This window comes from Phallusia mammillata, chromosome 3 (genome assembly GCF_965637545.1).
Source record: "Phallusia mammillata chromosome 3, kaPhaMamm4.hap1.1, whole genome shotgun sequence".
Lineage (NCBI taxonomy): Eukaryota > Metazoa > Chordata > Ascidiacea > Phlebobranchia > Ascidiidae > Phallusia > Phallusia mammillata.
In genome coordinates, this window is record NC_137254.1 from 13,609,606 (window position 1) to 13,623,689 (window position 14,084).

A 14,084-nucleotide genomic window follows, 5' to 3' on the forward strand; every position below is an offset into this window, starting at 1 on the left:
TTTTGCCGGATTTGTTTTCTTTTGTATTTAGCGGAATCATTTGATGAGTAGATTGAGGCTTTTTTGAACTGCTAAAATTTGTAACATTTACGAATACTTGGGCAAGGGCACTTTGGTCGCCTAGGAAAATACTAAATAAAATAAAAGGTTTTATTTTTAAACTTTTTAGAAAAAAACACCTGAAAATACTTTTTCAATTCTGATCTATGGATTCAATAAACATTGTATAGGCGTACATGTGTCAGCATCAAAAAGTATCCAAAGCAAGTTGTTTTCGAACTGCACAGTTTTTTTAGAACTGTGTTTATGGTCTCTGCAATGCTGTTGGTCACAACACATCCTAAATGTTTGTTGTAAGGCATGCTCTAGATTGGCATTTTGAGAATTTTGCTTGAAGCATTTAACGAAAGAGTGACTTTCTGTCACTTCCGTTTATTTTCCACGTTTATGTTTTTTGATTGATTTTTAGTTCAGTGACGCTTCCAATGCTAACGAGTGTCGACTTAGCGTTTAACGGGACCGTTTTTTGCCCTCTGCCTTTCCACTTGTCCAACATTAGTCATACTAGGAACGTGGTTCAAAATTCTCACGCATACATTTAATTGCATCCAAGTTGAAGAAAACACAGTCGCGAGGTAAGAGAAACAGATTGATAAAAAGTAAGACCTGCACAGCCTGGTGTCTGTTTAATGTCAGCGCTGTTTCCAGTTGGACTGAAATGCGAATCAGTGGGTGAATGGCATTCATTTGCGCTTTGTTGTGAAAACGATTCTCCCGAACTTTCGGCAAAGTCTCTGTCAGAAAGCTTCAAACGACACATGGCTTCGTTCATCAGTTGTTGACCATGTTCCGTTTCGTCCGTGGCAGTCTGGTGTCCGCCTCGGAACAAATGGTTGTCCGGCCGCGAGAACGCGATAGCCGTATCTTTCTGTCGAGAGTACATTTTCTCGAACACATGTTTTAGCTCCATGGCAAAGTTGTCCTATGTATTAAACATAATATTTTCATAAAATTAAAAATAGTGCAAACTGAATGAAAAATAATATAATGAACAAAGTGAAGCATACATTTGCATAACAAATTCGTTTTAATACTTGTGGATTGTGTACAAATATCCTGTATCCCCGTGCGTTTTTGACTTTCGGCAAAAGATTGCACTTGTTACTAACAATCATGGCGAAGTACAGTTGAGTTGTTTATCTCACCCATTATAGGCTGCTTAACAGCATTGAGTTCGGTTGTTAGTTTTGAAACTTTTTTTAGACAGTTAGTACGTAATCCTTGTTTCACCAACTTTTTATAGGCCTGCATAATATCGTGTTGTTTACCGACTGTCTGGGTTTTTGGACTCTTTCATTTTGAAGTGCTGTAATTTTGTGAAAACAGCTTTGAACATTCTGCATTTTTATTAAGAGGTCGAACAACGATTTTTTTGTAAAACACGCACGTTGGGTGTTTTTGCATTGCGTCTTATGAAGCAGATTCTAAAATGTAGTAATATTCGAACAGTTTTAGGGTGTTTAATTTGGAAGGAAATATAATTACCCGCAAACAATTTTCCTAAATGCATTTGGTGTACATAACACTCAACTTGGCTTTGGGTTTTTGGTGGTAATTTTCGGAGTACGTAAATTCAGTTGAGGCTATGCGAACAACGTCAAGGACACAGTGACAACGTAAGTATGACGTCATTATAGCGTGTTTTGCATGGCCATTTCTCCAGAATATCGATCATACACGAGACTATATTTTGAGTTGAAATGCACTGTTTATTTCTTATATCAAGGACTGCATAAGTTAAACAATACATGTTAACAATTTACACAATATTTGACCTGGCAGCACTTTTGACAGCATATGACTGTTTTTCTTGTACTTGAAGTGAAACATGTTTAGCTCTACCTTGCAGGCGCAGTTTTTAAGTAGCGCTTTACTTTGCAAGTTATACTTAATTTTTAAATTCATTTGATTAAAAATGGTGCTCAAATTCTGCTCACCATGCAAAAGCGGAAAGTTAATTCTGCTGATTTTAGGCTGTTTTTATAACCTATTCGCTCGGAGCATATCAAAAATTAGTGTGTGAAGATGACAGAAGCTTTACTGATGTATATTTTTTTTGTAGCAAGGGGTAATTGCAATTTACGTTTACAAACTGCAAAAACATGTACTGCTGCAATCTTCTTCTTTTTCAGTTCTTGTCGAACTGCCTATCCTGTAATGCATGCCAGACCATATTGTATTATTATGATATGAAAAATCTAATGACATTTGATTAGACCTCATTGAGTTGGTCACGTTTGGCAATAGACTTTGGAAACAGTGCGCCGACTCTGAAACCTAAATGTTACTTCGGATTTAACATAACACTGATTGTTTGACATTCAAACCGTCACAACCTTAGCAATAAAGACAGAGTACTTTCTTACAACAAACTCCGGCATTACAATTTCGTGATTAAGCAGGCTGTTGTGATGGAGTAGAGTTTTTTTTCCATCATTTTTAAATGATTTTGCTGCATTATCACTTTTTACCCATCACATTTCGTTAAAATTCCTACCTTCTACATACCAGCTGCTGTTCACATACCCTGTTACATTCTGCCATACCACTAACAATTGCCCTGCCTGACATGCCAATCTTACTTAAAATTAAAATCAAGTTTTTAGCGACAGCCCAGAACATTTTTCCATCTACTGTATTTACGGTTAAATAGTATGCTGTTAAAGGAAATAAACAAACACATTTACACAAAAGTTTGGTCTTGTTTCCATTTGGTGCTGAGGCCGTTTAACATAAAACACAACACATGAATTGGTCAGTTGAACAATTGTTACTTTGGAAGGCTGGGGTCAATATATTGATTTAGAGTAGACCTGTGCTCTTCAACCGGTGTGCACGGTGCACCTAGGGTGCACCAAAATAAGCATGGGGTGCACCAATATGAAAAGATATGCAAGGGTGCATCACAAACTTTTTATGAACCATTAATATTTGACTTTCAAGATATTAGATTAAGATGTACGTTTTAACTTCTGTATAACCCAAGTAAACTTTTTCAATGGTTTATCCCGGTGTCTAGTTTAAAAGTGTCTGTGATGCGCCTTTGGGTTATGTTAGGATATCGAGTGTTTGTTTTTTTCGCCGATGTTTTTACAGAAAATTCGCGAACGTATGCTTGGAGTAATTGACAAGATGATATGCATAACGATTTTTATATCGCTTTATATCTCAGTTTATCTTTTAAGTAAACATCAACTTTAAGGGTTCACCACACCAAAAAAGGTTGAAGAGCACTGGAGTAGACCAACATCGTAGTCAAAATCCTGTACTTTAGCGAGAAGTGGACAGCTTTTCTTCCTTGTACTTGGGTGGGCATTATGCAATTTTAATCCAATCCACTCTTGCTTGATGTCATATGCCAGGAGTCATGGCCAAAGGCAGAATCTTCTGCTTAATTTGAAAACAAAAAGAGGATTCGTTTAATCGACTTATATACCTCTTTACTACAGTGGCAAATTTTTTGATTTGCTTCGTTTGTTTCTCTACAGGCTTGGTTAACCATTCAGTGCATCAGTCAAGCTTGGCTCGGTCTTTGTAGTCAACTTTAGCCTCTTTCCCCAACATTTGTAACAATCACAAACTGGTTGCTTTTAAAATGTATCGAAAAGTGTGTACAAGTTTTGTTCAGAAAGTTGTTTACCTCACTCAGTTTACTGTCATCATTTGGTCTCTATTGACTTGCAACAGTTAACAAGCAATTTTGTCTTTATTCCTTGTCATTAAAGTCTAAAATCTGTGTAGCTTGCTATTTCATCGTTATCTGAACAACTTGGGGCGTCAAGTGGGCATTTCAATTAACCTGTATTTAATATCTTGTTTTGCAAGCCCATGTGAGGCGAGACCTATTTAAACCTTTAAAAACTGTGTCGAGAATGAGCTTGAAAATAAAATCTAACGGTATGTTAGTGAACAGACTTCGAACGTTGCCATATGGGAGCTGCCCAATCTCTTGTATTGCGGATGTAAACACGATTGAGTCTGCGAGGCTGACTCGTATGTGAAACTGCCATTTGAATGGGCCTCATCGGTAAACGTGGGTTGTGTACCGTGGGCAACCCATGCATGGTGGGATGATGCATCATGTGGTAGTTTGTGTTGTGTCCTCCAGAGCCTTGGCCTTCTTCAGATATCGAAAACAATTCCGAAACCCACACAGGTTGTGAATTGTATCATGTTACTTGCCTCGGTTTTGAAAGTAACGCCAGGTTTTTTTTGCTTATTCAAATAGTAACATATACGCAACTTTTTTGACCAGGACCTTCGCCGATAGCCATATTTTTTGATCAGGTGCATGAAGGTACGTACATACATGTAGGTCAGCAATCTCAAACTGCTTTGGGGGCAAAAACAAATTTTTAAGTAAGCCGAGGGCCGAACTTTTGAAACATTTGTTACAGTGCAATGTCAACAAACATATTACCACAGGAAATTTTCACTGATGCCATTAGCTTTGTTAAAAAACAATGTTGTAGTAAATAGCAAACTAATATACAGTGCAACAAAGTGAAAGAGTCAACTGTGCTTTTATTGCTTTGTGTGGAAAAATGCCATACAGTGACACAACAAATGCAATTGCTCATTTCAAAGATGTGGTATTTCGATCATGCCATTCATACTAGAGAATGACTATATTGTGTAAACTCACTGGTTCGACAAGGTATTTCGCTTGAGTAAAACACATTAAAAGTTACTTCGCGGGCCGCACCCCGAAGTAGGTCTTGTATGGTGTAGCTAATTATATGGTATAAAATGACACATCGCATTAACTTTTTTTGTATTTTTGAACAAGTATAAATAACATAAACATGAAACAAGAAAACAGCAAATAATACACAACAACTCTGTACAATTGAGATGCCTTTTTTTAATAAAAGTTCCATTAACAAGTTGGTCCCTTTCATCAACAGAAATAAACTTACCATAAAAAGTTTTTGCTATTGTTGTGGTTTTAGAAATTTTATGGTTGGTGCCAAGTTTGAGAAAGTGGAAACTTTGTTAGTCAAAGTTTAAAAAGTAGAAACTTCGTCAGTCAAAAACTCAAAAGTTTGATAAAGTGGAAACTTTGTAAGTCCTGTCTTAAACCACAACACACATTATATAACACACAATGAATATTTATTTTGTTCACATACCCACAGACAATGTGCACAAAGTAAATGTGAAAAAAACAAATTCTATACACATATGAAATTGTCTTGTTGCAACTGAGTAAAGTGTATGCAAGAAGTAATGAACTGCAGATGACAGCGACAGCACGAAATCTGGTCAGTTGTTACTTTTGTTACTGTAGTTCAAATTGAAATTTCTTGAAATGGTTTAAAAAAGTCATTTTCTGTATTCTGTAGATGAACTGGATCCACTTTGCATACATGCAAATAACCACACCACAGCTAGTGTAATCTGGCTGAAGGGCGTGTTTTAGTACTGTGTGCTGTGACAGAAAAAAACAACATTTAAATCTGCAGTTATTGAATAGCTTTCATTTGGATCTAAATAAATTAGAATCTGATTGACAATATCTACCATTAGTAAAACCTAATGACGTAGAGTTGGATTCCAAGGAATGAAATGAAAACTTTGGGTTGTCAAGGTGATTGGTTGAGTTGAGTTTGTTTTGCTTGGTGAAAGACAGCGCAGTGACGACACCATTGCACCAAAACAATCACCAAGCCGGAAATAGCTGCGCAACGTTAAAACGTTATGAAGCGCAAAAAAGTGTCTGGCACAATTGGTGGATAGTGGTACAACGCGCTGCAGCTACATCGTATTATAAGGCTATGGTGGATGATGCATACAGGTGTTGCATAGCATCCATAAAAAACATTGATGATTTCGTCATACAACCATCCACTTTGAAACTGGTAGTCCATTGACTCCAAGATTATTTACGTACGATATGTTGACTTCAATTGCTTGAATTTGAAGGTAAGAGATGTGGTGTGGTCCTATTCCTAAACCGATTTCGCGGAGGATTGGTGGTGCTGTCAGATGTGTGATGTGAAAATGTAGAGCCAACGTTTAGCGGTATGCCAGAAACTTGTGTAAGGGGTTTTCATCATGTTTGCAAACTTGTCACATCTTGCAGCAAACTTGTTTTTTGGGTGGAATTCTTCGGGAAATTGTATCAAACACTTTGTAAAAGTGATTTTTTTCGTTTTCTGTTTCCTAATCCTATTCAGCTTGATTTTAAATGTGCAATCACATTTTGTTTCTGAGAGAACATCCTGTGTTGGCATGTCATAAATTAAAATTTTGATCTCCTCCAACATCTCAGTTATTTCCTTGATGTCTTGCTTGGTAGGTGTTTTTAGTTTTGTAATGTCTGACTCTGTGTTTTCACTTTCACAGACAATGCAGGTTTTTAACTGATGTGTACTGGACATCCTTGTTGCTACTCTTAAGTGATTCGACTATATCAGGATCCAAGGTCATGTAAACAGAATTCGCTTTCACAGAAAAAGCAGGTCATTCAACTGATGTGAGCTGGACTACTGTTAAGTGATTTAACTATTTCAGGATCATGTAAACATTATTGGTGCACCAATCAGGCAAGCTGTTCCAGTTTACGCCAGGACAGTGCTGGTTTCAGCAATTTGAAGCTAAATGTTGATTTCTAAAGAAGACAGAATACTTACCTGAAAAAGATGCAATGGAGAGTATTGTTGCTGTTGGAAATTATGCTTTGCGGTTGAATATCATCCGCTGTCAAAATTCGCGTAATGCAGTCAAGTGTCCGTCAATCCGCGATGACAAACTATGCAACTACTTAACACCACAGCATTAATGTAACCGCTGTACAGGTGTTGGTGAAGGAAACTGATTACCACAAGCGAATTGTCCTAGAGTCTTGGAACATCCATTCATACGCCAACTCAATGAACGAACAGAAACTATCGACCGCTATGACACCACCGAGCTTGTTTCATCACTGCGTTGGTGCAAGTTTGCAGCCGCGCGATCTACTTATCGCTGTTTTTGTTGTGTGTTTTGCATTTCATCGCTTTATTGGAATTTTGTCCTGCAAGATATGTCATTATCCTGATGGAGGCGTTCTGTACGGACGTCGAAACGTAGATTGTTTACAAAAAAGCTGCTGGAAGGGCAGTGCCTGGCAGCAATAGTCGATTTCTATATTATGAAGATTAGGAAACAAGTAAAGAATTTCCAGTTTCAAAAATTTGTACGTAGTGGTTTCTAGTTTCTACCTTGTCAGCTTGTGGCATACTTAAGTTTAACGTTGGTTAAGTTGATAGTCGTCGTGCATTAGGATTTTCCTTGTTTAACATCGCTAAATACAAATTTGTTTCTTATCTGCAAACTATGAACATTTCGCCGGAATTTTTCAAACCTATAAATGTATTTCACTAAGCTCTTGTGGTAATTTTTCCAAAACAAAAACAGTTGGCAGGTAAGTGACGCCCTGCCGTAGTGTGAAATGATTTTGTTACGAAGCAATTGGGACGCCAAACAATACACATTTCATATTTTTCATGCAACGTATAAACAAAAGCTCGCTGTTAATAAACGCATGAGTTCATGTCGCATGGTCACGGACAACATTTTGGTCAAAGAAGGGTAAAAAGCTATTTATCAAAACAATTATCGATTGTCAGCTAAGAAAACGCAGATTAATATAAACCAGAGCCACTGTATTAACGTGCCTGGTCACTTCTGCTCTAACCAATCAGAGCTCTCTGCCGCGTCACAGTTGAGTTGTGTTATTTAACGCGATTACCCTTTTCCGGCTTTTAATTTTTTTTTTGCTAACGTTGGTTGAGATTAATGTGGTCCAGTACGTATTAATCAATACATGTATGTGCTTAAATTGACGGTAAGGTAAACCTTGACGGTAAAAAGGTACAGATATGGTGTTAAAATATTTTGCGAGTCGTTATAAGTAGTTTATGGGCGATATCAGTAGTTTTTTTGTGTTTCTAGGTATTTCATGAATTAAACAAAAATGGCCCTTTTTACACAACAAGATGTGGTACGCTGTGCTGTCACCTTGCGCTGATTCAAATTGTCGTTTTTGTCTGACATCAAAGTCTTGGAAATAAAGAGTAATTTTTAATTGACGATGTAGTTTGTAACCACAGCATTACTGAAAGCAATTTTATCCGTTCAGTGTTTATAGAGATCAATGATTGCGTGTCATTAAACAGTGCATTAGTATTATCATCAACAAAACTTATTTTCAATGTGTCTAATTCCTGCTAAGCGTTTTCTGCACTGGTGAAAAGCAGATTATGCCGCAAAGTTACAAGACACCGCTGCTTTTATTTTGTGATTCTTCTTTGAGAACCGCTAATGTTACTAATCATAAATAAATAACTTCCGAACTTGCTGTTCTTTAATTTCGCTGAAATGTAAGCTGGCTATAAAAAGAAACATGCCTCGTCTACATTATTGATATTTTGTAGCAGGGAGTTGAACCGCTTGTCTTATGGGTTCAAATGTGTATTTTCGGGTTGAGATTTTGTTCGGGCAAATTATCCTGTCCAAATCGGTTTGCAGATTTCAAACTGGTTTAGATATTAATTCGTTTAATTTTGATCTTTCGTTTTTGTTAATGGTGAAAATAACGGCCCAAATAGACGTAAAAAGCGACATGCTTTATTGTTCAAACGTTTCGGCAAATGCCATCATCAGTGATATGAAGGCCACATCAGTTGCACCCATTTATATACCACTTTAGTCGCATAAAAGAATGATAAAAAGGTGAAGCGTCGCATAAAAACGATAGATAAAAAAAAGGTACGCAGAAGCGAAGTGTAAGCCACCTGCGAGTGTGCGTCTGACCAAACAGGTGCAGAGCAACCACGATATACAATATATTTACAAACCAAGGAACAATAGTAGGACAGCACGTCACATCAAAAAAACGCAATAAGTTAATTAGGTATTAAACAAATACAGAGGAACCGACTTAGAATCAACGTTTAATTCCGGTGTATAGCGTTGAATAAAAATTGATTCCAGTAACATTAGTCGATAGCGGTCCCTGGCTGTCCCAAGCACTTCCGGGTTTTTAAAGTCCACTACATGGTCTTTGTTGGCCTGAAGGTTGACACACCTCGGACGTTTCGATTTGTTGGTGCTCATGAACTCCTCGCGTTCCAAGGTTTCGCCTGGTTTCTCCAATGTAGGTTTTGCCATAAGAACATTTCAGTCCGTAAACAACCGAAGATCGGTTGAGTAATCCTTGCATATCTTTATGCACAAATGCTTTCACAAGCTTTTCTGTGTTTGGTGGAAAATACGTACACGGACCTTTCCGTATGTTGCTTGAAGGATAAAACTGAAGAGTTCTTTCTGTATGCGGTGGTTGATGTCGCCAAGGTATGGTAGTTTGATGCAACTAAATTTGGTTTTGGAATCCAAATCTGTGGACTTAGCTACATTAAGGTTTAACACCAACCTAATACACCTGGATACGAACTTGCCGGGATATCCATTTCATTTATTCCTTTGATGCGCATAAATTTCCTATGCATGTTATTATAGTTACCCTCAATCATGTATGCTCTGTTTAGCAGCGAACAGGCATGGTTGACTTTGTGTTGAAATGGTACAAAACTGGCCCATTTTGTATCAAGGCCTGTGCACGTCGGCCTTCGGTATGTGGTGGTGGAGAAATGTTCGCCTGAGCGATCTACCAACACATCTAGAAAGGGAATCCTTTGTTCTTGTTCAACTTTCTTTTTGAATTTGATGTTTCTGTGGATCTTGCTCATGTTGTTAAAAAATGTATCGATTGAGTTGGATCGGAAAAAGTTGCGAAAATATCGTCCACATAGCGGCACAGTAATTTTGGTCGATGCTGGCCCGGTGTTGCGTTGAGAGCTTTGTTAACCACATGGTTCATCATTACGTCTGCAAACAATGAAGCAATCGGTGAACCCATCGCTACGCCGTGAATCTGTTTGCACATTTGACTGTTTAATTGAAATGTTGTGGTTGAGGCAGTCCAAAGCAGCAACTTCTTTAACCGACGACGGTTCAAACCGCTGATCGTTTCGGTTCCATTACGGAACATGGCGGAAAGTATAAGCTCAATCGTGACGTCAACCGGTACATAGTAAAAAGGCTATTTGCATTAAATGGCCGTAACAACATTGTTGAATTGGCTTTCCTTGATCCTTGAAATAAACTCAAAAGAATCTTTTATATTGCACATTAGAGTTTTGACATTAGAGTGCGCGAAAGCCATTTCGCACTATCGTGATTGAAGCAGCCTGCTGAGTCAAGGATAGGTCGTAGTGGTATACTTTCTCTTTATGGATCTTAGGCAAGCCATAGTGTGGGTGTTCTGGCCGCCGTAGATCGCATTTGGAGATAGTCCTCTTCAATGAGGGCGCCTTTGGTTTTGAGGTAGCGCAGGCAATTTTGAAGTTTTGTCAGGTTGCTTGCGTTATCGTCCTTGCTGCCAATAACGAACTTGCTGCCACCACTTAAAATGTCATTCATTTTGTTGACATATGCCGTGCGATCTAGAACAACCACGCCATTACCTTTATCAGGTTTCGTAATGATGATGTCTTGGTTGGTCGCTAGATTCCGAACACTGTTAAGCTCTTCTGGTGAGAGTGCAGCTGTGTGCTTTTTTCGTTGAATGAAGAAGGTTGAAACATATCGACTGTAGAGGTTCATTAACTTTTGCTTTAGTTGCACACACTGATGGTGCGACAGGACTTGACGTCGTGATATAGATGTTTGAACACGACTTGGATGCACTTGATGTTAATTTTGGTTGGAAAGTGTGCAAAGTGGAAGGATAAGATCAGATTGAGTGAGCGCGGTGTTCAAAAGATTTCAAACTTTATGCGGTTCGTTGCCTGTAGATAGTTTTTTGTTGATGCGTTTTTCGGCTCGTTGTTTAAAACTGAGCCTACTCTAACGCAGGAAGCGTCTTGCGTAGTATGATGAAAGAAAACCAATATCCTGGAGCAGTTCACGCAATCTTTCGTTGTGTAGGTGTGGGCACGATTGATGTTCCTTCCTTCTTGTGGGCCGTATTTCTATTTGGGCCGTTATTTTCACCATTAAACTTATGAACAGATCCGTATATAGTGTTCTTTCGTTTTTTTTTTTCAATTTAATAAATTCGTTTAAATTAATTCTTTCCATGGTCTAACTGGCGTTATCAAACTTCAAAATAATTTTTACAGTGTATTGATATTTTAATGCGCCTCATAACCGTCAGATGTAAGAGGAAATATAATGGGAAGATTCTGATCTTTTCCAATAATTAGGGTAGACTTTCCAGTCTGTAATCTATTTGTTTGTTTATCTTCTACCACCTCAAAACGGTTTTCCACTTTTTCGATTTTAGGGGTGCACTGTGATTATCTGTAATTAAATCTCCGACTTTCCAACCCTCCACATCCTTGTCGCAAATCGATTTTATCTTATTGGGTCCTAGTTGTTTCGCCACTGGTAACAAGCCGGTTTCGCATTTTTCAACTCCCAGCAATCTTTTACAAGATGTGAATTTGGAAAAATACGTTATAGTTGTCTCCGTAAACCAAAAGCTACATTGACTCTAGCTGTCTCGATTTGGGATTCGTGTTCAGTGTGCTTTAGAACGTATGTGGGCAGCATTCGTGCCTGTGTGCTCGCTAAACGGCCTCTTTATAAGGCCGAGAGGTCATTACAAGGATTGGTTTGCGTGAAAGGTGGTTGATGTTTACTTAGGCCCAGGCACGTCAGTATAGTGGCTCTGATTACACTAACGTTTCGTATAATTTATGAAAAATGTGCTGACACGCGGCGCATTTTGGGCTAAAGTTTGCACGTGCACAACATAAGCAAGGGGCACATAAAGAACTGCTCCGACATACAGTTTTAAGAGATATAAAGTTAAGATGCTTGTTGTTAACGCTCAAACCTCCTACAATAATGGCTCCTTGTCCAGTTTGAAAACCGCATACCATTGCGTTGTCACTGTGAAAACAGGAATGCTTTGGATTAGGTATATCTAATTGTGCTGAGCTGTTTAACAACAATCAGTAAACGTACAAAAATCTGTAAACACAGCATAAAAAGACGAAACTGTGTAAAGATGCAACTTGGTTGTAATGGATTACTAGCTATTTCGGTTGCAAACATGCGAGTAGTCGAAGTTTGTGTAGTTTACAAATTTGTGTTTTTGAAAACCTGCAAAATTATCAAGGATTCATCTTTTTCGTTATGTTTTCATAAGATCGAGTAGCTTTATCGTAGTTCCTTGCGACAAAAGCCTGATAAGTTTAGCATTATATCAGTGTTTTTGAGACAACCTTGAAAAGATTAGAAGCGTGATAAGTCTTTTTTCGTTGATCTAACGTTTACAGGGCGACTACAGTTTTATGGACAACAGTAAAATTTCCGCAGAAGAAAAAACATTAGTTTTATTTTTGTGTGTGTACAAAAAAATATTAGTCGTAGTTGTCAGGACTCAATTCTTTCCGTTGTTATCTTACTTGTTCAAAATGTGTTAGTCGAATGCCACCATTATATTATTAGACAGAATCGTGGTAATTGTATTTTGTCGTGTTTAAGCTGGATTTTCAATGATATCTTCTGGTTTCGATTCTTTGCACCCTTACATAACTCGATGTCGTATAGCTTCAGACAAACAATTGCAAAAACGAAAAAGCGTATTATGGATGTGGCCACGAAAAAAATTACGTAATACCTTACAAAATGTTTTTGTTTATGGGGCGACCCGTGATTTACCTTACATTTATATCTACACTAGTTGATCAGTAAGCCATAAGAAAGACGGTTTGCTCTCAAGCCAACTACATGCAAATGTTCCAAGAAAAATGTGTTCTGAAAACATAAGACATCCTTGCAAAAAGTCGCTGAAACGACCTTACAAATGTGAGTTATGCGAAAAATCCTTCAGGCGCAAATTTCACCTCTCACGTCACGTGATGACTCACACTGGAGAGAAACCCTATATTTGCACTGTGTGCAAAAAAGAGTTTACTCGAGTTGGTAATTTCAGAAGACACATGTTGATTCACACTGGAGAGAAACAGCATCAATGTGATGTTTGTGAAAAAGGGTTTGGCCGACTTGGAGGTTTGAAAAGACACATGTTGATTCACACTAGAGAGAAGCCACATCGATGTGGTGTTTGTAACAAACAGTTTAGTCTAGTTGAACATTTAAAGAGGCACATGTTCACTCACACTGGTGAGAAACCACATCGATGTGATGTTTGTGAAAAAGTGTTTCGACAATTTGAACATTTGAAATCACACATGTTCACCCATAGTGTAAAACAATACCATCCATAATATGTTTGCAAATCGAAGAATAGGACGCATGTCAACTTGCCATTAAAGACAAACAAACCACCAATGCTAGTCTTGAATTACGCTGAAGTAGAATGTAAAGACACAGAATAATGCTCATTGATGTGATGTTTGTAACAAACGCTTAGCCTTTGTAAAGACACATACGATAAGTAGGGCGATTATTTTTTGACCCACAAATTGAAAATTTTGACATATTTTGACTTCAAAAAGACAAAATTTGGACCTATGAAGAATTAAAGTACTTAAATTACGCAATATTGTCCAAAAAGTTAAAATGTGACTTTAGGCTAGTCTAACTAGTGTTGCACCGAACCGACCAAACAAGTTCGGGCCGAAACCGAATATTCGGCCGTTTGGCTGAAACTTCAGTTTTTCAACAGTGGATGTTTTCACCCGAGTCTGCTGTTGTTTGCGTGGAAATATTTCTGAACTATTAAAAATTCGAACCGGCCTGAAAGGGAATCAAAATCAAGCTTCACTTTATTAGAGGATAATTGTTTACCTAAAGTGCGTTTGAAAAGTTTCACAACAATGAAACAAATAGCCTGTCTGTTACAGTCTAACGGTCTGCTTAAACTGTAAATTCGATTGTAAGTGAGCAAAACAACTTGGCTGTTTAAGCCAGCAAAATGACTTCTGTTGAGTGGAATTTTTTTGTAGCAGATGAAAGTGACCCATCAAATGCAAAGTGTAACCTGTGTCTAGATAGTAAAGGCA

The 14,084-nt window shown here is 37.9% G+C and overlaps 1 protein-coding gene and 1 pseudogene across 1 annotated transcript; one reads left to right on the plus strand and one right to left on the minus strand.

Moving 5' to 3' along the window:
- Window positions 1-8,955: 8,955 nt before the first annotated feature.
- LOC145219588 (uncharacterized) lies at window positions 8,956-10,188 on the minus strand (annotated as a pseudogene).
- LOC145219030 (uncharacterized) lies at window positions 10,151-13,839 on the plus strand. Its single transcript, XM_080086438.1, has one exon. The coding sequence runs from the start codon at window positions 12,867-12,869 to the stop codon at window positions 13,344-13,346; it is 480 nt and encodes a 159-aa protein (XP_079942564.1). The 5' UTR covers window positions 10,151-12,866; the 3' UTR covers window positions 13,347-13,839.
- Window positions 13,840-14,084: the final 245 nt, after the last annotated feature.